The sequence below is a fragment of the Aegilops tauschii genome, chromosome 2 (genome assembly GCF_002575655.3).
Source record: "Aegilops tauschii subsp. strangulata cultivar AL8/78 chromosome 2, Aet v6.0, whole genome shotgun sequence".
Taxonomy (NCBI): Eukaryota; Viridiplantae; Streptophyta; class Magnoliopsida; order Poales; family Poaceae; genus Aegilops; species Aegilops tauschii.
Genome location: NC_053036.3, coordinates 349,912,511 through 349,934,660, shown reverse-complemented (window position 1 = coordinate 349,934,660; position 22,150 = coordinate 349,912,511). Strand labels below are relative to the sequence as shown.

Genomic DNA, 22,150 nt, shown 5'->3' with positions numbered 1-22,150 from the left:
TAGCTGGTCACTTGAAAACTAACTTTATTTTGCATTTGTGCAGCTTGTTGGGATCCTGAAATCCTCTGGTTCTTTAACTCTAGCAATTGGTGATGGTGGTAATGATGTAAGAATGATTCAAGAGGCTAACGTTGGAGTAGGGATTAGTGGTAGGGAGGGACTGCAAGCTGCAAGAGCTGCTGATTATAGCATTGGAAGTATGCATCTTTTATTAATTTTACAGAGTTTCCTGATTTTACATTTACCTTGTAATGTGTATGTCAGTGCTGCCTTTGTATTGTTGAGCTCAGAGGTGTTCTTATGCTTGCATTATTTTAAGTTGGACACAATGTTAAACATTATGTGGTCGTCTAGAACTTTTGAAGGCTGATTTAATCGTCTTTCTAGCTGAAGCCAGGTCCTAGAAACCCACTCCATGTCTGGCTCTGGTTTTGACCATCCAGTCTTCTGAACCCTGTATAGAGATTCCAAACTAGTGTAGGCAGAGATTGTGAACTTTCGACCTTTGTTTATCCATATGAACTGGTATCATTTTTTCATCTGAAAAAGAAAATGTCCAATGGATCATGTCTTTGTACTGAGAATCCCTACCATCTTATCCTTTTGTTGAACTCTACCTCCAAGTTCCATGTACTTTTACCAAGTCTAAGTATGTATGTTTTCCAATTGTTTTGCAGAGTTCAAGTTTCTCAGAAGGTTGATACTTGTCCATGGTCGATATTCATACAATCGCACAGCATTTATTTCGCAGTACTCCTTCTACAAGTCACTGTTGATTTGCTTTATACAGATTCTGTGAGTCTAGCCTCCTAATGCTCTTTCCATTAGCAGTACCTCTGATTATACTGGGAAGCCACTACGTACGTACTGCTGACCTGGGTCCTATGTTAGTTTTTCCTTTTCGTCAGGGCTTTCTGGAACTAGTATCTTCAACTCGATTAGCCTGATGGCCTACAATGTTTTCTACACAAGTCTTCCGGTTATGACAATAATTTTTGACAAGGATATCTCTGAAGCAACAGTTCTGCGATATCCCCAGATTTTACTTTATTCTCAAGCTGGGAGGTACAAATAGAATTTTTTTTGTCCTTCATTTTTATTTGTTGAGGCTTCTTGTAAGTGTGCTATGTAGCTGTTTTGTGGCATGACTAATATGAGTAGTTTCATTGTGTTTCCAGGCTCTTGAATCGCAGTACATTTGCTGAATGGTTTGGGCGATCGCTGTACCATGTAAAATAAACATTACTCTTTCATTCTTTTTATGTTGTACTCATCTGGGTTTCGGTATCTTGAAGAATATATTGAAGTGTAGTGGATGCAGTGGTTGGGACGTGGGTAGTAGTGAAGGTTCTGTTCAAGTATCTCTTGCTCTGTTAATGCAATCTATTGTGGACAACAAACCACTTGTTAACGAGCAGCTTGTGAGATTTTTCAGTAGGCCTGAATATGCAGCGAATAACACATACACCTATCAGTCAGTGTGCTAACCAAATGCAGTGTGCACAATTAGTACATGAAGTCGATGATTTTTCTCTGTCTTGATTTATTTCCTGTATGTAAATGAGTACCTAATCATGGCTCACACATAATCCTTTACATCCACCATGCTTTAGCTGCACGTGAAAATCTAATCTCCATAACGAGATTTTGATCTTTTGTGGTTTCAGGCATTTGTTGTTTTCCTAATTACCATCAACGCATATGCTGATGAGAAAAGTGACATGGAGGAACTCTCCATGGTTGCCCTGTCTGGATGCATTTGGTTGCAGGCTTTTGTGGTGACCCTGGATACTAAGTAAGTTCTTACGGTTGGTTGCTACAAGCACATCATAGCGTACTTCACTTACACTGTCTTCTGTCTTCTGTCTTCAGCTCATTCACTTGTCCACAAATCACCCTCATATGGGGGAACTTTGTAGCCTTCTACATGATCAACCTAATACTCAGTGCGGTACCAACCCTTCAGATGCACACTGTCATGTGGCATCTGTGTAATCAACCTTCATACTGGATCACCATGGCCGTAAGTCTACTGTTGTTGGTTGTATATACTCTTTTATAGCTATGACTGTGGCCTGACCGTTATGTATGGTGAAAATATATTTTTCCCAGCTGATTGTTGCCGCAGGAATGGGCCCAGTGCTGGCTCTCAGATACTTGAGGAACGTGTACCGACCTAGTGCCATCGATGTTCTCCAGCAAATTGAGCAAACCGACGGACACGCCCAAGCCCCAGGGAATTTGGAGTCGTCGACTGGGACCTATCTCGATTATTTACTAACTGACTTGCGTAGGAACAAGAGTTCCATCCATCAACCATTGCTTTCGGATTCTGCATCTAGCAGATGATGATATGTTGGGTCATCAGCGGTTCAGTTCAACCTTGGCAGCTATAGCGCCTAGCATTCACCGGTGCACAAGTCATGCACTAGCAGCGAGGCAATGACGGCCTTAGGAAATTGCACCAGCTAACAGTAATAGGATTATGATCATATGTTTGTTCGGGTAGTTTCAGCTCACAGGAGATGCGTTTTTTTTTGTGAGTAAGCTAGACATGTGATATCAGAAAAATAGTTTTACTTCGTCGTAACTGGAGGTTACCGTTTTCTTACTGAGAGCTGTACAGTTCTGTAGCCTTTTTGTTGTCCAAATTTAAGGGTTATTTCTGCTCCGAAAGATAAGTTGCATGATGAGCCGGGTGCATGTGACAAGAATTGCACCTTTTGGGCTGGATGTGGTGAAACGGCTAGCCTCAGAAAACCGCACTTTTTTTCGCATTGATCTGGCAAAGCTGGTCTCATCGTGCACAGACGCATACTCCTTCCACTCGTTGATAGATGGGGTGTAAGACAGAAACGGAAAAGAAAATAGACAAAACTATAATTGTTGGAGATAATGTTGAGATACAATGTGTTGTATAACATGTTCGTTTGGCTTTTCTACATGACATGGAATATAAGAGAAGACCGTCTTATTGACCATTTTCCATGCCCTTATCGATCAACTTAATTTCATTGCACATTTTAGAAGAGTGACTATGTAACCTCCGGGGGCACCTGTTGTAGATCCAACGGTTAGGGAGTAAGCTCCTGCAAATTTGCATAAAGCCCATCAGTAGTCCTCTAATTGTGTGTACACCCTGGGATTCTCACTGCCAGGGTGCCTCGGGAGCACTGTCACATTTTGTAGCATCGAGGAGAGTGTGTGGGCACGACGGTTGAGGCGGGAGTTAGCGGGGAGAGTTGTGCAGCTGGGGAGCAAGCGCGGGCACGCGGGATGGCCGAAGCTTCACCATGATAACTTTCCAGCGAAGGGCGGCGCTATGCGGGCATCAAAGTAGACACACCGGGAGGCTTGGCAAGAGGGGATACACAACAAGGGGCTTACCTGAGCATGTAAGCCTCCTCGGACGCGGCGGGAATCATCGGAGCAATGATTGTGGGCAACGGAGAACGGGATCATGACGGGTGAGCTCGAGGGTGAGGGGCTGCTCAGGTAGGACACACGAGACTTCAGTAGCACCACATCGAGCTTAGGAAAGCCAACAAGGAGAACCGGAGCTTGCTGGAGGAGATCGCGATGTGGTGGTGGTCACCAAAGCCGGAGAAGACGATTTGGGTGTCCGACGATTTAGGGCCTCCTGCATCGGTTCCTTCTATGTGGTTTACTACGACAACAAGGTGGAGCGCCTGCAAATGGTGGTTTAGCTCGTCAAGGTTGTTGGTCGTGTGCAGAAGAGACGACGCCAACGACGACATGAAACAAGCATCACTCGTGTTTTCTCTATACAAGATGAGAGAGTGATCGAGTCTCGGGGGAGAAGCAACGCACAATGATTAGAATCGAATGGCACATGGAGGAGAAGCTGAGGAGGGCTATGTCGGCGGCAAGGTCCGGCGCGACGGCCGGGCCTGATGTGCTCCGACGATGATTTCGTACTCGATTGCATGAATCGTAGCGCTAGGCGCAAGGGTGGAATGGGGAGGGGGGTGTCCTAGCGATCACGTTAGAGTGAGAAGAGAGGCAAAAGATCGACAACTAGCTGATGGGGGTGAGGTAAAAGAGAAGGGTGAGATGGACGATGATGCGGCGAGGTATAGTCAAAATCATGTCAGCACTTCAGCAAAAAAAAATAAAAAAATCATGTCAACACAAAAGCATTCAGATTTACTCGAGTGATGAAAAAAATTCGGTATCAATAATTGAGGGACGGGTTTTAAAGTTGAGAGATCATTTATGTATAGACTGTCGAGGTTCGATGACGAAAATTATACTTTTTTTTTCTTGAGAGAAAAAGTTACGCTCGTACGGCGCGGCGTCGTTCCGGCAGCCGGGCAGTTCCCCAAGGGCAATTCCTGAGCTACTCGCCGGCGTCACCTCTCTCCTTTCGACCCGTTTTCGGGGCACGGCCCTATTCTGCCATTCCTTACCCACCAGTACCACGCCATCTCGCCACCACGCAGCGCCCTCCAAGCCTCCGCGAGACTACTGCATGCTCTCCAGGTCCAGACCTTTCGCCTTGCGCAGACCAAGACCACCGGCTACCCCCGCAACCGCAAGCAGGCTCTCACCGCGGCACTCGTCGACCCAGCCTGACGAAAATGCGGCCGTCACCGCGCAGAATATGCGGCTCACGGCTCTGCTCAGTAGCGGCGACACCGTGGCCGCGCGCAGGCTGTTCGACGGAATGCCGCGCCGGACTGTGGTCACCTGGAACGCCATGGTCGCGGGCCACGCGCGGCGCGGGAGCGTACTGGACGCGCTCGACGCTGCCACGCGCATGCACCGCTCGGGGGTCAGCCCCAGCGAGGCCACCTTCGCGTCGGTGCTTGGCGCCTGTGCCCGCGGCCGCCTCCTTCGAGTCGGGGCACAGGTGCACTGCCAGGTGATCAAGTCCGGGTCTGAGAGCCTCGAGGTCGTGGGGCCCTCTCTTCTCGACTTCTACTCCTCGTGCTTCGATCTGCGCGCATCTCACACGCTCTTCGATTCCCTTCATCCGAGGAATGAGCGAATGTGGAGCCCGATGGTCGTCGCGCTTGTGAGGTTCAACCTGCCGGGTGACGCCCTGGATCTTCTCGAGAGGATGCCTGCGCCTCGTGACGTGTTTGCGTGGACCGCTGTTATATCGGGCCATGCACGAGGAGCGGGTGAGTGCTGTCGCAAGGCGATTTGGTTATTTGTTCAGATGTTGGCCGATGATGGAGTGAGGCCGAATGAATTCACTTTCGACAGTGTTTTGAGGGCATGCGTAAAGATGGGAGCGTTGGATTTTGGGAGATCGGTTCATAGCTGTTTGATTCGAAGTGGGTTTGATACCGACAAGTTAATCACCAGTGCTCTTGTGGATCTTTACTGCAGTTCTGATGCTGTGGGTGATGCCTTGCTGGTTTACAGTGACCTGGAAAACCCGTCCTTGATCACATCCAATGCATTGATCGGGGGGCTTATATCAATGCACAGGACGGAGGAAGCAAAGATAGTTTTCTTGAAGATGTCAGAGCACGATTCGGGTTCGTACAATCTGATGATTAAACTGTATGGTATTGAAGGGAGACTAGATGATTGTCAGAGGATGTTTGAAAAGATGCCTCGGAGAAATATCGTGACCTTAAACTCCATGATGTCAGTTCTTCTACAGAATGGGAAGTTGGAGGATGGACTGAAGCTATTTGAGCAAATTAAGGATGAAGGAAACACGATAACATGGAATTCTATGATTTCTGGTTACGTTCAGAATGATCATCCTTCAGGAGCTCTAAAACTATTTGTGGTCATGTGTCGATTGCCAATTGTATGCAGCCCGTCAACATTCCCTGCTCTATTGCACGCCTGTGCTGCTGTTGGAACCATTGAGCAAGGCAAAATGGTTCATGCTCACCTCTGCAAGACTCCATTCGAGTCCAATAGTTATGTTGGGACAGCTCTTGTGGATATGTACTTGAAATGTGGGTGTGTCGGTGATGCACGTAGCGCATTTTGTTGCATTGCGTCACCAAATGTCGCTTCTTGGACATCGCTCATCAATGGGCTTGCGCAGAATGGTCAATGGCTGGAAGCTGTAGTAGAATTTGGGAGGATGTTGAAGCATCATATCAATCCCAATGAAATCACTTTTTTGGGCCTCCTTATGGCTAGTGCTCGTGCTGGTTTAGTTAACAAGGGGATGAGGTTCTTCCACTCTATGGAGAGCTATGGACTAGTACCAACTGTCGAGCATTATACCTGTGCTGTCGATCTTCTCGGTCGGACTGGACGCATCAGAGAAGCTGAGAAGTTCATCTCTGAAATGCCTGTACCAGCAGATAAGGTGGTATGGGGAGCCCTACTCACTGCCTGCTGGTATTCAATGGACCTGGAGATGGGTGAGAAAGTTGCTGAAAAGTTGCTTTGCATGGGCACAGAGCATATATCTGCCTATGTTGCCATGTCTAATATCTATGCTAAATTGGGGAAGTGGGAAGATGTTGTGAAGGTAAGAACAAGATTGAGAAGTCTCGATGTGAAAAAGGAACCAGGGTGCAGTTGGATTGAACTGAAAGATATAGTTCATGTATTCCTCGTGGAAGACCGGAATCATCCAGAGAGAGATGAATTATACGTGATGCTAGAGAATTTAGTTTATAATATATCGTTGCATTCTGAACCTGATGAAGATTTATATTGGTTATCTGGAGCTTGAATTACTAAACTCCCCTTCGCCTCATGAAATACTCAGCGATAGGTTAGAGGATTGTGTTCGTACATTTGTGTGCGCCAATTTTGATGGCCAAGCACCTTGAATGCGCATGTGTGACAACATTGCTACTGATTTTAAAATTCCTGGATGCACGTATCTTATCTGCTAATGAAGAAAAAAATCGCAATAATAATAATAATGAAGAATTTAAAACACTTTTTTGTGTAGTAGTATTAAACAATTGGCTTGTATGCTTAAACCTTTCTAATTTGGTCATACTTCAAGCACATTTTCTTTTGAAGCAATTACCTACTAGTAATACCATATCATATACTGCATCCTATCGGTTGGACTCAGATCAAATTGTGTTTGGATGTCAAAGATTTCTTACCATACCCTATAAAACCAGATTTGGAAACAATTTCGATCGGAAACTATCCTAACCACTTTAACGATTGGAGGTAACAATGAGATCTGAGCACACTTCTCAGTCTCCTAGCACTCCGTCAACCCCAACGGTGCCACAACCTGGCATAGTGGGTGGGTATGACGTGAGCCCAGAGAGTTCAGTGCTGGACCACAAGGTTACCGCAACATTCAGGAATGAGCTCTGCAGACGATTTTTGGACGACAAGCCTACCAAGCCGTCCATGCATGGCACCAAACAGCTGCGCACCGCAGGATGGGGCATCGTGCAATGGTCGTGCATATCATTCATAGTGTGCAGAGTAGTTCCGTTCAGGAATTTGCTGGATAACACGTCTCCCTCTGAGCTAGACCTCGAATATGACAATTTGTGTATGCTGGGAATAGAGGAGCCTACAACTCTAGATGAAACAAAGAAAGAAGCATTTTGGCAAAGAGCCATGGATGCAGAGATGTTGGTCTCAAATTGATCATGGTTGACCCTCCAGCAGATTAGAAGGCTGTTGGTCTCAAATGGGAATTGAAAGTAATGAAATAGATGGGTTTGGTGAAATGAGTAGAACAAAAAAGGAGTACCCTGAAGATTACATCAATGAAAACTGCCTTATTGCTGGACTTTCCACCATGACTGCAAGAAATCAATGGCAACAGGAAAGCAATCCCTGGAACCATATGGATTCAAATGAGGCCGATGTGCACTGTGTAATACTCCCTTCGTTCATATTTTTCTGAATCAAATGTATATAGACACGTTTTAATGTGTTTGTTCACTCATTTTAGTCCGTATGTAATCCATATTGAAATATGTAGAACATCTTATATTTGTGAACAGAGGGAATAGTAGAGTGAAAACAATCTCAATGTGTACTGTGCAACAATACAGTAGCTGGTGTTCTTGTAGGAGAAATGACATTCTCACGTCTTTGTTTACAATAGTGAAAAAAAGAATATAAACCCCCGGTGGGGACCTCTGTTAAGTGTTCTATAAAAAAGCTGGCCTTTGCCTTTTCTCAAAAGAAAAAGAAGAAGATTACAAATTCTCCTGTCTAATTAGGAAATAGGGAATGTGCAGATTGAAACCAAAATTATCTTCCTCTATACGACGAAGCTGCAAAAATAAAACTGGATGGAACTGGGGATTTTCCCTTTGATTCAAAAAGAAAACATAATATGTTCATAAGATCCAAATGGCATCTTTTCATTGTATCATATTCTAGTTTGAACATCAGAAAGCCTAAAAGAGCAGTTTAAAAGTCCTCCCATGATAAAAATAACAAACATCTGAAGTTCATTTAACTGGATGTTATTCAAGCTCAAGCAATTTAAAATGCAAAATCAAGTGTATTCAGATCATGAAATCAGACAGACAGTCAAAGTGAATTTTTATGGAATTAATAACACGCTTCATAGTTTCTGACCTAAAATCCTGAACAATTCAAGAGAATTAAAGCGTGGAGACCATGGTATAACATAAGGGATGAGTACTGTAAAGACAATGAAACTTGCACTTAGTGAAACATCACAAAAATCTTTTTCTCTGGTATCCATTAACTTGGGTCATAGACCTCTTTTTACTGTTCTTCCAAAATTCATCCTTCTTTTCCTTCCTATGTTTTAAGCTAGATTTTCCTTTTACAACTCCTGCAATGGCACTCTTATCCTTTATGTTTTCCCTTGCAGATTTCACATCCAAGGTATTCAACAGCTTTCTGTATGACTTAGCATCAGGCAGTTGTCCATTTCGAACCATCTGCTTGTGGTAATAGAATGCTCTCGAAAAGTCGCGGACGCGAGCATATGCGTATATCATTGTAGAATATGTAACTGAATCTGGTTTTAGTTCCAGAGTAGACATCTCTTTCAGGAGTTGGGGCAATTTGTAATGCTGTCCTCCCTTTGCATAAGCATTCATCAATATGTTGTAGGTCATCACCGTAGGAGGTAAACCTATGTTTCCAAACTCACATATTACATCTCTTGCCTGAACATACAACCCATGTTTCGCCAAACCATCAAGTACCATGTGAAATGTGACTCTAGTGCATCCAACCTTTTCATCGGTCATTGATTTCCATGTCTCCATTAACTTCTCTATGTTACCAGCCCTCCTAAACATGTCAAGCAAAGCTGTATATGTTTCTAAGGAAGGTTTAAGCCCTTCTCTTTTCATATCGAAATATGCAGTGTGGGCTTTTTCATGCTGTCCACTCACTGCATATGCACAAATCAGTGATGTGTACGAAGAAGATGTTGGCTTGATGCCACCTTTCTTCATCCTCAGGAAAGCATATTCAGCCTTTTCGCTCATTTTTTTCTGCCGCCCATAGGCACTTATGAGGCAGCTGTATGACCTAGCATTTGGCTGAAATCCCAAATCGTGCATTTCCAGAAGTAACGATTCAACAACTTCTGGCTGCAATCTTCTACTGTAAGCATCCATAAGGATATTATAAGTCACCCTTGTTGGTTTTAAGCCTTTGTCTTTCATCTCAGCAAAGAGGCCCTCAGCTTCTTCAATTTGACTGCATTTGCAATATACATTCATTATTGCGTTATAAATGCTCGTGTTTGACAGAATTCCTCTCTTCTCCATTTCTGATTGGAAGATAAGTGCTTCTTTCTTCAGCCCCTCATCACAAAATATCTTAATTAGAGAAGCAGAGACACCCAAGCTCCACTTGACACCTTTTCTGTTCATTCGTTGGAAGGACTCCCATGAATCCTTGGCTGATGCTTTGCGCCTCTTCATTACCATTAACATGATTGAGGATGTTATGTGGTCAGGTTGGACATTGTTCTTCTCCATACTCTCAAATATTTTCCAGGCATCATCATATCTGGAGCGAGTAGAAAAATGTTCATCACACCAAATAATACATAGCTTACCACAGAAGAAATGTAGCATGTTAAAATCTCCATTGGTGTTCATGCTTAGTTAGGACAGAGCAAAAATCATAAGACATGAAACTATGCAAACCTATCAATAAACAATTCTCATGCTAGCACAGTCTATTATAAATATGTTGCTCCGTAGTTTTCTTAATTTGCATCCCAAGATAACAATGAAGTTCATACCAAAGAATTTACAGATAGTGGAGCAAATCAAACTTACTTGGATCCTCTGTTGATCAACAACTAACAATATGCTTAATCCTTTTTTCTTTTGTATTGTACGAAAAGGTTAATGGAAATGCCATTTAGAAATAGGGAAGTAGATAAAAGTCACTTCGATCTAAGTCGGTCAATAAGTAACTACAAACTCCTAATTAATCTTGCAAAAGTGATAGCATGAATGAAATTAATATGATCACTCATCACTCTGTCAGACCAATCAAGACAGTGCTCACCTTCCACAGTAGGCAACACCAGACATTGCAGCATTGTACAGAACCGCCTCACGAAATCCCCTCTCCGGCGGCAGACTTCCCAGAATCTCCAAGATTTCATCAGCCATCCGTGCCCGTCCAAGCACCACGAGAGCCACCAACCATGCCTGCGGCGACAACGAAATCGGCCGCTCCTCAAGCGCCCGCATCCACCGGAACAAGTGGAGGCACCCCAACGCCAGGCGCTCCTCACCCATCCTCCTCATCAACTCCACGCACTCGTCCTCGCCGAGTGCACCGCGGCTGTAACCAGCCAAGAACCCAGCGAGCCCAGGGCCGTCCGCCGCCACTGGACTCCTCGCAAAGGCGAGAATTTCCTCCATAGCCGCAGTGGTGTTGGTGCTTGCCCCTTCTTGACTTCGCAAGTAGCTCGGGTCCAGCCACGGGCAGTCCCCGCCGTCTTCTTCTTCTTCCTCTTCCTCCTCCTCATCTTGTCGATGCTGTTCCTGGGCCTGCGCTCGGGACGGGCTGGCAGGTGGATCCCACTCACCCACCTCGTATTCTTGGAGCTGCTCTCCCTCCTCTGCGCCGTCGCCATTGGGTGGACCCCATCCATGGCCGCCCTTTTCGTCATCCAAGGTGTCGACGAGGTGGGCTCTCGGGGGGCTGGTAGCCGGGCTCCACATATCCTCTTCTCCGTCATGCTCGTCGTCGTCTGGCTGGCGGGCGACTGGTTGGTGACGCCGCCGCGGGGAATGGAGGAAGCATTTGGAGGTGGAGGATTTCAGAGGGCGGCGAAGGAGTCGAAGGATTGGATGGTTCGGGGAGGCGACGGAGAAGGAGCAAGAGAGCAGCGGATGAGATGCCACAGCCATATGCGACGCCGTGTCTCACCGGGAGCCAAAATCCTTCCTCAGCCGACGAACAGAGGACGCCGTTTCTCACTCTCAAATCACCAAATTCCTGCCCAATCTCCAATTTCTTTCCCTAAAACTCTTGGATCTAGGTCCCAAGTTTTTTTTTTGGACAGCAAATCTAGGTCCCAAGTTGGTTGAGGTAATCTCCTCCTATTCCCCTTTTCTTAATCTTGTTATTTCGGTTGCATTTTTAGCTTAAGTTTTCGTCGACGGTGTTTTTCAGTTTTTTTACATCAAAGTACTCTTTATTGTAAGGTGATCATCATATTATCTTTTATAAAAGTATTTTTTAATTTTTTACAAAAATATCAACAATCTCTACGGGTGGATCTTTCATCCACCCCACACACACCTTATTTCTAACTAGTTTGGCTAAATCATGGGCAGCACAGTTATAGTTAGAACGAACAAAAGAAATTACAAGTGCACGTTAACATGTGAAAGGAGGTAGACCGGCACAAGAAGGCGACCCCTTTTTCTATCAGACTCCCAAGCCGGTGAGTTCAAAGCGTCAAATCGTCGATGATGAGACGTAGGGTGATGGAGTTATGTTGGTCAAGCTGGTTGAAGGCTAGGACATTTCTTGACACCCAAATCTTCCGTAATGCGATTATAACACATTTGATCAAATATTCTCATATATACCTACCGACATTGTGCATTCCTACAAGTTAGTGATGGACATGGGGGGAGGACGCCAATCTTTTGACATGTCCTATCGATGAGCGAGCACTGGATGAAGATGTGCAAGGCATCCTTGAGGTCATGCCCACACCTTGGGCACGAGGCGTCGTCGGATATGTTCTTGTGATGAAGGTTGGCCTTGAAGTTGAGTCTATCCCAAAATAAAATCCATGCGAAGGTCTTGACACGGTTTGGGACCCTTGAAGACCAGATAGCCTTAGCATGGTGTCTTCATATGCTTCGAGAATGGTTAGGTCGTGCGTGGTCCGCGTGGAGAAGATGTTACCCCCGACGAGGAAACATATGTCATGGGCAGAGAAGGGCCGGAAATCCTACAGCAAGGACGAAAGAGTAGCCATTTCTATGGCGACAATATTAGTAAGCAGTTTTGCAAGCACGATTCTAAACCAAAATTAAGTATGGTCGCCACTTTGATGAACTATTTGGTAGCATGGGAGAAAAAGTTTAGAAAAACATTACCTAATTGTTGCTGATGAACCAAGTATCAAACAAAGAGTAGGTATTAGTGCCAGAACTTGTTAAAACAACAGAAATGTTCAGTAGGGTGGACATTCGCTTGTTGACTTGTGTAAACGAAGGAGTTCTTGTTTCGTGAAGCAATAAAAGCATTTGGATGTTGTAAATGGAGCTAGTCAAGCCAAGGTGAAGTATCTGGTGATAGAGATTTTACTGTGAATTTCAAGAGAATGCAATTATTTTGTTGGTGTTTTTTAATCCTAGACGACTAAACTTTTTTGGTTTACACATATTATTCAAAGCGATTAAGCACTGAGCACCAGTACACGTTTCTTTCGCATCTCAATTAAAAGGCACGGCGAAAAGCATAAATAGTTTCGAGGACATTTTCTGGGATTTGAAAAACAAACACAAAATAAGTTGCTAGTCAATCAGTAACTCATGAGAGAAGGATTACTCGGTCTCCAGAGAGTAGCTTAGCTCGCCACCTCGAGAAGAAGTTTTTGGATCTTTGGATTGTGGGAGAAAGGCATTGGGTGGTAGTCGAATTGACAAGATGGGTAGACATAGGTAAATATATTGGAAAACGGACACCTGGCAGTGCAATATGTGGGCAATGTCATTCGCCAGTGCGGGCGTTGCGTGCATGGCGACAAAAGTAGTTTTGGAGAAGTTTAAATTCAACCCTGTAGCTAAGGAAAAGTCATTTCACACAGATTTTAAGTGTAGGACCGCAAGCGGGAATGCACGTGCGATGATGAGTGTATCAACGACATATTAGAGAGTTGTGGGTGAAGATGAGGTGGTGCAAGTTATGAAGGTAAGTATTTTCTTGATCTTTTGTTGGACCAAGTCAGCTACAATGATATAGAGATAAGATGAGAGGGGTATCGTTGCCTGAGACCATTTTGGCAGTTTATCCAGTCTTTTGGAATCCATTTAGAATGATTGCTGTGTAGGTTGACAATATTGAAGGAAATATGCCCTAGAGGCAATAATTAAGTTGTTATTTATATTTCCTTATATCATGATAAATGTTTATTATTCATGCTAGAACTGTATTAACCGGAAACTTAGTACATGTGTGAATACATAGACAAAACAGAGTGTCCCTAGTATGCCTCTACTTGACTAGCTCATTAATCAAAGATGGTTATGTTTCCTGACCATAGACATGTGTTGTCATTTGATGAACGGGGTCACATCATTAAAGAATGATGTGATGGACAAGATCCATCCGTTAGCTTAGCATAATGATCGTTAAGTTTTATTGCTATTGCTTTCTTCATGACTTATACATATTCCTCTAACTATGAGATTATGCAACTCCCGAATACCGGAGGAACACCTTGTGTGCTATCAAATGTCACAACGTAAATGGGTGATTATAAAGATGCTCTACAGGTGTCTCCGAAGGTGTTTGTTGGGTTGGCATAGATTGAGATTAGGATTTGTCACTCCGACTATCGGAGAGGTATCTCTGGGCCCTCTCGGTAAAGCACATCACTATAAGCCTACAGGCAATGTGACTAATGAGTTAGTGAAAGGATCGATATAGTTGACTAGAGGGGGGGGGGTGAATAGGCAACTAACAATTTTTAGCTTTTCTTTACCAATTTAAACTTTGCACCAAAGTAGGTTGCCTAGATATGCAACTAGGTGAGCAACCTATATGATGCAACAACAACAACAACAACAAGCACACAAGCAAGCAACGATATAACACAAATAAGCTTGCACAAGTAAAGGCACGAGATAACCAAGAGTGGAGCCGGTGAAGACGAGGATGTGTTACCGAAGTTCCTTCCTTTTGAGGGGAAGTACGTCTCCGTTGGAGCGGTGTGGAGGCACAATGCTCCCCAAGAAGCCACTAGGGCCACCGTATTCTCCACACGCCCTCACACAATGCGAGATGCCGTGATTCCACTATTGGTGCCCTTGGAGGCGGCGACCGGACCTTTACAAACAAGGTTGGGGCAATCTCCACAACTTAATTGGAGGCTCCCAACGACACCACGAAGCTTCACCACAATGGAATATGGCTCCGCGGTGACCTCAACCGTTTAGGGTGCTCAAACACCCAAGAGTAACAAGATCCGCAAAGGATTAGTGGGGGGGATCAAATTTCTCTTTGGTGGAAGTGTGGATCGGGGCCTTCTCAATCAATCCCTAAAGAATCAACAAGTTTGATTGGCCAGGGAGAGAGATCGGGCGAAAATGGAGCTTAGAGCAACAATGGAGCTTGGGGATGGAAGAGGTAGTCAACTCGGAGAAGAAGACACCCCTTATATAGTGAAAGAACAAATCCAACTGTTATCCACTTAACCAGCCCGCGACCTGCGGTACTACCGCACCAAACAAGCGGTACCACCGCAAGGACTCACGGTACTACCGCGGCGAACCACGGTACTACCGCTGCCACGACCGGGCCTAAGACCAGTCCTGAAGTGCTAAGGCAAGGAGCGGTAGAACCGCTGGCGCGGTACTACCGCGCCTCCTTGCGGTACTACCGCAAGGCAGGAATGGACTAGGCCGGGAAGGCACGGACATATAAAAATACATCCGTGACAACTTCCGCTGAGTTTTGATCCATGCAAAAATCCGACACGGTACTATCGCAAACCTGGAGCGGTACTACCGCGTAGGGCGCGGATGTAAAAAATTATATCCGCCCCTACTACCGCTTATGCTGCTGAGCCTGGCCAGAGCGCACAGTACTACCACGCCCATCGAGTGGTACTACCGCGTAGGGCGCGGATGTAAAAAATTACATCCACCCCTACTATTGCACTAGCAGCAGCGCCTGGCCTGAGGCCACGGTACTACCGCTCCCAAGGTGCGGTACTACCGTGAGCACTTGCGGTACTACCGCGCCAGAGGCCGGTACTACCGCAAGGGCCTGCGGTACTACCGCCCCGAAGAGAAGTACTACCGCATGCCCCAGTTCAGCAACATTAGGAGTCCTTCATTTTGCATAGACAAGGAGAGACGGAGGATGCTCCAAAGAGCCAAAGGAAAGGTGGTGCAAAAGGAGTAGACGTGTACGTGATGATTCCACCCAAACCTTTCAAAAGCGGACCCCCTCTTAATAGTACGGCTTTCCTACGACTCAAGTCCACCGAAAAGAAACGTAGAGAAACGCCGTCTTCAATAAGCTCCGAGGGGCACCAAATCATCTTGTGCTTAGACATGGTATATCTGAAATGCTCACTACACACGATTAATCCGCAAAAGCATTGTCATCAATCACCAAAACTACTAAGGGATAAATATGCCCTTACAATCTCCCCCTTTTTGGTGGATTGATGACAATACGGGATTTGCACAAAGGGATATAAACTGAAACAATGGCAATCCCACCATCTATAAAATATAGACGGGCTCCTCCTAGATGTGTGCACACTAGAGAAGTGCTTTGGACTGCACGTCACACATACTAGGATCAACACTCCCCCTATATTTTATAGACAAGGCATATCTTGCAATAATGAACCTAACACTAAGCAAGCAGGCAAGATAATAACTGTGAGCATAAAGAACCAGGCACAAGATAGCATACGCTCACGGGATACTAAGCATGAAAGACAATAAGATACGCTAGAGTGCATATGTCTTACACCATATGATAGAAACTCTGGACTCACAAGCACAAACCAAACCAAAACAAACGAGGTTCAACGGACCGAAATCAAAGCGACAAGACGAAACACGACACACGACTCGCAAATCCTACACTCTCTCCCCCTTTGGCATCGAGACACCAAAAAGGCAGAGAGGACACCTACGACATAGGTGGTAGCTCAGGCTGAGACGATCACTCGTCGCGCTCCTCATCGGTCTCGGCAGTGGGAATGGTCTCCTCCTGCTCATCCTCAGAATCAGTCCACTTGTAGCCCTGCTTTGCCATCCAAGCTGCCTCTAGGGTGATGTGCTTCTCGGACCCGCTGGATACCTCCTCACCAAATGTCCTCAAGATCCTCTTGTCGTGCCGACGACTCTCCTTCTGAGCAACATGAGACCTGTACTGCCCCTTGGCCTGCATGCAGAACAGAGCCTTCATCTTGTTCTTCAGCTTCTTAGCCCAAGAAGGCTCAGAAGATGAAGGTGAGTAGCTAGCAGAGTTGTCCTCATCAGCGTCCTCCTCCTCGATCTCATCCTCATCCACATCCATCTGAGCAGCTGCTGCCTCAGCACGGGTAGTGGTGTTGGCCCACTGGGGCTTGATGCGGAGTTTGACGGGCTCATGACGAGTCCAGTCAGGGGCAAGAAACTCATCATCGGGATAGAGCTTCTCCCAAGTCTTCGTGATCAACAGAAACGGGTAAGGTCCATAGATGGGTACCTTACGGCTGAACACCGCAAACCGAAGCTCGCACCACATGATATGTGAGACATCAAGTGGTTGCGTCTGAGAATGATGCGCCTCCTCACAAATGAGCATCATATCCACGAGATAGGCATGCACCTTGTCCTTGTCACCAATGCGTGGAAAGAGGGAGTTGCGGAAGATCCGGTGCATGATGTCAAGGAATGGGTTCAGCACCCACGTCTTCTTGTCATTGGGAAGCTTCTTCTCAACAAGATACTGTTGGAGCTTGTTTTTGTTAGCGGACTCGGGGTTGGCATGCGGGCAAACACCAACGGGTGTGTTGAGCCCCTCATCAGGCACCTGTAGCAAAGCCATGAACTCCTTCCACTTAGCAGTCATCTATTGTCCATTGGTCATCCAGGTCATGGGCCGTTCCTCATTAGTATGGAAGTGGACCGAGGCAAAAAACTGGGCCACAATCTCAGGGTCATAATCCAGATGGAAAGAGATCACATGCTCAATGCCAAACTGCTCCACGAGGTCCAAAGCCTCCCCAAAGTAGTCACGGTGCTTAGCCTCCCTCATGTGATTCATGTCAATCCAGTGCACATCCACGTAGATGTTCTTCTTGGCCTTGATCACATCTAGATAGATAAGGTTCTACTGCTTGGTCCAGAACAAATCATTCCCTCTGAAGTTTGCACGGGGACTCACATAGGGGTTGATCCTCCGTTGAGTGACGAACTCAGCAAGTGGTATCTCATCCATGCCTTTGGAGGGCTCCTTGTGCTTGGTGGCGGTGGTCTTGGTTCTGCGTTGGGGGGCATTGGAGCCCTCAGGAGCTTCATCTTGGTTGCGCAGACGCTTGGAGCCCGTCTCACGGCTGGGATTGGAACGACGGCCATTGGAACCGGAGCCACCACCTATGACACACAACACAAGAACGCGCAAAAGAAGCGAGAAGGATCAATGCAAAGACCACAACAAAACAGGTGAAACAAGTAGAACTAGCATTGGGTAATTGCCACTTGGGAGATTTGACAGCAACGGTAGTACCGCATGGATGCGCGGAACTAAAATTTTAGTGTTGCTCCTAGTCACGGTAGTACCGCGCCAGGATGGCACGGTAGTACCGCGCCTTGGAGCGGAAGTAAAATTTTAGTGCCGCGCCTCGCGCGGTAGTACCGCTCCTGAGGAGCGGTAGTAACGCACGGGAGGTGCGGTAGTACCGCACGGGGTCAGATCCGAACCACAAATGGATCTGAGCACAACCGTGACAACGAAGTGGTACTACGGTTGATTAAATCTACCACGGGGCAACATACCAAGTACCATCTCTACGCATTACTACTCTCCTACATCCTACTCTTGCAAAGATTTGGCCTAAAATCTCAAGAACAACATGCATCTCCCCAAAAACCTAGAAACGAAAGAACGAACCAAAGAGAGAGGGACTTGGGGAGAAACCTTGTTCCATGGCAAGAGGAAGTGGCAGGGAACGATCCCATCGGACGGAATACGAGGAGAGCGGCCGGAGACGGAGATCCGGCGAGGTTCTCCGCAACCGTTCTTGGGCAGGAGAGAGAGAGAGACGGCGTGGGGAAAACGAGTTGAATGGGTATGGGGGAGTTGGAACTCCCCCTGCCCGCTCTTAACCCCCACGCGCTCGCGTCAGCACGGTAGTACCGCGCGTCATTGCGGTAGTACCGCCCGGGCGGAAGTACCGCACCGTGGGCGGTAGTACCGCTCCTCCAGCGGCAGTAAAAAACTACTGCAGTGCTGGGTGCGGTAGTACCGTGCGCAGCTCCTGCGGTAGTACCGTGGCGAACCACGGTAGTACCGTGGACCCAAGAAAATGCAAGTTTCGAAAAACAGAGAAGAAAGTGGCCTTTGCAATGAAACCTTCAAGCGAACGGACACACTAAAGAGCTAACCCACGAGACAACACACGCGAGCTCGGCACGAAGAAAGAAAGGCAAGAGACAACAAGGACTAAAAACGCAACACAACCTCTCCAAAGAGAGGGCGGTGGCCGGAGACACCTATGTTTGAGTCAATTGGTATGGCACCGGGAAGAATTATCCTTGGGCCCATGACCAAAACTCGTCTTTGAAGCACAAGTACCATCAACAATGGCTAATGTGAAAGAGTTGATCAATTTATGCATAATGGGGGAGGGAGAGTTCATTGAGAGAACAACACTCCCCCTATGTCCATGCCTACACCTAAACAAGATAACAAGTTGAGTATGGTGGGGCGTGAAAGGGTTCAAGCAACATTGCTCGAATCAATGATATTTAGCTCATGCCTTAACTCGCGAAATCTTGCTTCAGCCAAGGGCTTCGTGAAAATATCTGCAAGGTTATCATGAGTGTTGACATAGTTGAGCTCGACCTCCCCTCGCCTAATGTGATCCCGGATGAAGTGATACCAAATCTCAATATGCTTCGTCTTGAAGTGTTGAACCGGGTTGAGAGAAATCTTGATGGCACTTTCATTATCACACCAACGAGGCACTTTGTCACAAATGACACCGTAATCTTTTAAAGTTTGCCTCATCCATAGAAGTTGTGCACAACAACTACCGGCGGCCACATACTCTGCTTCAGTGGACGAGAGAGACACACAAATTTGCTTCTTGGAAGACCAACTCACCAAAGAGCAACCAAGAAATTGGCACCCTCCGGAAGTGGACTTCCTATCCACTTTGTCTCCCGCCCAATCGGAGTCCGAATAGCCCACAAGGTTGAAGTTAGATCCTCTTGGATACCATAAGCCAAAGTTTGGGGTATGAGCCAAATATCGAAAAATTCGCTTGACCGCCACAAAGTGGCTTTCCTTAGGTGTGGCTTGAAACCGTGCACAAATTCCCACACTCAACATGATATCCAGTCTAGATGCACAAAGGTAAAGCAAGGAGCCAATCATGGAGCGATATACCTTTTGATCCACCGCTTTACCATTGGGATCTATGTCAAGTTGGCATTTGACGGGCATTGGAGTGGAAGCCGGCTTGACATCACTTAGCTTGAATCTCTTGAGCATGTCTTGAGTGTATTTGGCTTGGTTGATGAAGATTCCTTCTCTTCTTTGCTTGACCTCGAACCCGAGAAAGAACTTCAACTCTCCCATCATGGACATCTTGAACTTGGAGGTCATGAGAGCGGCAAATTCCTCATTGAAAGCTTTGTTAGGGGAACCACAGATAATATCATCAACATATAGTTGGCACACAAACAACTCCCCTTTGACCTTCTTAGTAAAAAGAGTGGGGTCGATTTTCCCAATTTCAAAACCGCGATCTTGCAACAACTCGGTAAGGTGGTCATACCACGCACGTGGGGCTTGCTTAAGGCCATAGAGTGCCTTATCGAGTTGGTACACATGATCGGGAAAATAGGGATCCTCGAACCCGGGGGGTTGCTTGACATACACCAACTCATTAATAGGACCATTAAGAAAAGCACTCTTCACATCCATTTGTTGCAACTTAAAGTTATGATGAGAAGCATAAGCAATCAACATGTGAATGGATTCAAGGCGAGCAACGGGAGCAAAGGTTTCACCGTAATCGATACCCTGGACTTGGGAGTAGCCTTGTGCTACCAAACGAGCCTTGTTGCGAATGATAATTCCATGAGCATGTTGCTTGTTCTTGAATATCCACTTGGTTCCAATGACATTATGGTTCCCCGTTGGCCTTGGCACCAATCTCCACACCTTGTTGTGCTCTAAGTTGTTGAGTTCTTCATGCATGGCATTAAGCCAATCCGGATCCTCGAGCGCCTCATAGACCTTTTGGGGTTCAACACAAGAGACAAACACGTGATGTTCACAATAGTTTGCTAATTGTCTACGAGTGCTTACCCCCTTTCTTAAGCTTCCAAGCACATTTGTCATGAGATGATCTTTGGTGGATAGCTTGGATGCAATATTAGCGGCACGACGCTCCAATTCCTCCTCAGGAGTGAGTTGAGGAGCAGAAACTTGATCATCTTGAGCGTCGTCTTGAGCTTGTTCTTGATCTTGAACTAGCTCGGAGGAGAGAACTTGATCTTGAGCATCACTTGGTGATTCATCACCATCTTGAGGTTGATCTTGTTCATTTGGTTGAGGGCCTTCACTTTGTTCTTCGGAAGCGTGTGGGTCTTGAGTTGGTTATGGTTCCACCTGAGTGGAACATTGTCCTTCTCCTTCGGCCACAAGGGGTTCCTCAATGGGTAGGATAAAGCCAACACCCATTCTTCTTATGGCTTGAGGAGGAATTTCATCACCTACATCACAAGTACCACTTTGCTCCACTTGGGAGCCGTTATTCTCATCAAACTCCATGTTAAATGTCTCCTCAATAAGTCCCGTGGACTTATTGAGGACACCGTAAGCATGAGAGTTTGTAGCATAACCAACAAATATGCCCTCTTGAGCTCTAGCCTCAAATTTAGACAAACGAACACCTTTTTTGAGAATGAAACACTTACACCCGAACACTCGGAAGTACTTGAGGTTGGGCTTGTTACCAGTGAGTATCTAATATGGAGTCTTGTTCAAGCCCTTGCGGAGGTAGAGCCGATTGGATGCATGACAAGCGGTGTTGATGGCTTCGGCCCAAAAGTTGTAAGGAGACTTGAACTCCGCCATCATGGTCCTTGCCGCATCCATCAACGTTCGGTTCTTCCTCTCCGCTACACCATTTTGTTGAGGGGTGTATGGTGCGGAATATTGATGCTTGATCCCCTCATCACTAAGAAACTCATCCAAGGTGCAGTTCTTGAACTCGGTTCTGTTGTCACTTCTTATTGTCAAGATCTTTGCATTGTGTTGACGTTGGGCTTCATTTGCAAAGTCAATGACGGTTTGTTGGGTCTCGCTCTTCCTCTTGAAGAAATATACCCAAGTGTATCTTGAATAATCATCCACAATCACCAAGCAATACTTTCTACCCCCAAGACTATAAAAGGATGGAGGTCCAAAGAGATCCAAGTGAAGGAGCTTCCAAGGCCTCTTCGAGTAAATGATAGTCGTGGGAGGGTGAGCCTTTTCATGTAGCTTTCCTTCGATACAAGCACTGCAAGCACGATCTTTAGCAAAACTAACATTTGTTAGTCCACGGACATGGTCCCCCTTGAGAAGACTTTGCAAAGATCTCATACTGACATGGGCTAAATGGCGATGCCAAAGCCATCCCACGTCAACTTTAGCCATTAGGCATGTCGCGGTCTTAGTGGGTCGCTCCGAAAAGTTAATCACATAGAGGCCATTCTCGACATGCCCAACAAAGGCTACTTTAAGAGTCTTGCTCCACAAGAGGGCCACGGTATCAATATCAAAGAAAGTG

The 22,150-nt window shown here is 46.0% G+C and overlaps 3 protein-coding genes across 3 annotated transcripts in view; 2 read left to right on the top strand and 1 right to left on the bottom strand.

The window, feature by feature from the left end:
* The window catches only part of LOC109783644 (phospholipid-transporting ATPase 2), a 34,670-nt gene extending 31,989 nt beyond the window's left edge, over nucleotides 1-2,681 (top strand). Inside the window, exons 19-25 of the mRNA XM_020342241.4 lie at nucleotides 44-197; nucleotides 678-795; nucleotides 892-1,065; nucleotides 1,179-1,230; nucleotides 1,668-1,795; nucleotides 1,873-2,023; nucleotides 2,113-2,681. Of these exons, the coding sequence (XP_020197830.1) occupies nucleotides 44-197; nucleotides 678-795; nucleotides 892-1,065; nucleotides 1,179-1,230; nucleotides 1,668-1,795; nucleotides 1,873-2,023; nucleotides 2,113-2,349 (1,014 nt within the window). The 3' untranslated portion in view covers nucleotides 2,350-2,681. The remainder of the gene's footprint in view (nucleotides 1-43; nucleotides 198-677; nucleotides 796-891; nucleotides 1,066-1,178; nucleotides 1,231-1,667; nucleotides 1,796-1,872; nucleotides 2,024-2,112) is intronic.
* A 1,595-nt stretch (nucleotides 2,682-4,276) lies between these two features.
* Nucleotides 4,277-6,816, top strand: LOC109783643 (pentatricopeptide repeat-containing protein At2g13600-like). Its single transcript, XM_020342240.4, has one exon. The coding sequence runs from the start codon at nucleotides 4,493-4,495 to the stop codon at nucleotides 6,677-6,679; it is 2,187 nt and encodes a 728-aa protein (XP_020197829.1). The 5' UTR covers nucleotides 4,277-4,492; the 3' UTR covers nucleotides 6,680-6,816.
* A 1,607-nt stretch (nucleotides 6,817-8,423) lies between these two features.
* LOC109783645 (uncharacterized) lies at nucleotides 8,424-11,413 on the bottom strand. Its single transcript, XM_020342242.4, has 2 exons — nucleotides 10,450-11,413; nucleotides 8,424-9,939 (listed from the first exon to the last, which is right to left on the bottom strand). Exons 1-2 carry the CDS (start codon nucleotides 11,301-11,303, stop codon nucleotides 8,622-8,624), a joined length of 2,172 nt encoding a protein of 723 aa, XP_020197831.1. The 5' UTR covers nucleotides 11,304-11,413; the 3' UTR covers nucleotides 8,424-8,621.
* Nucleotides 11,414-22,150: the final 10,737 nt, after the last annotated feature.

Bases quoted from the DNA above. Each gene is read 5' to 3' on its own strand.
- LOC109783645 (XM_020342242.4), bottom strand. From the start codon at position 11,303: ATGGCTGTGGCATCTCATCCGCTGCTCTCTTGCTCCTTCTCCGTCGCC. The intron at 9,940-10,449 runs GTGAGCACTGTC...TACTCGCTCCAG, and splicing joins GGTGTTGCCTACTGTGGAAG to ATATGATGATGCCTGGAAAA.
- LOC109783643 (XM_020342240.4), top strand. From the start codon at position 4,493: ATGCTCTCCAGGTCCAGACCTTTCGCCTTGCGCAGACCAAGACCACCG.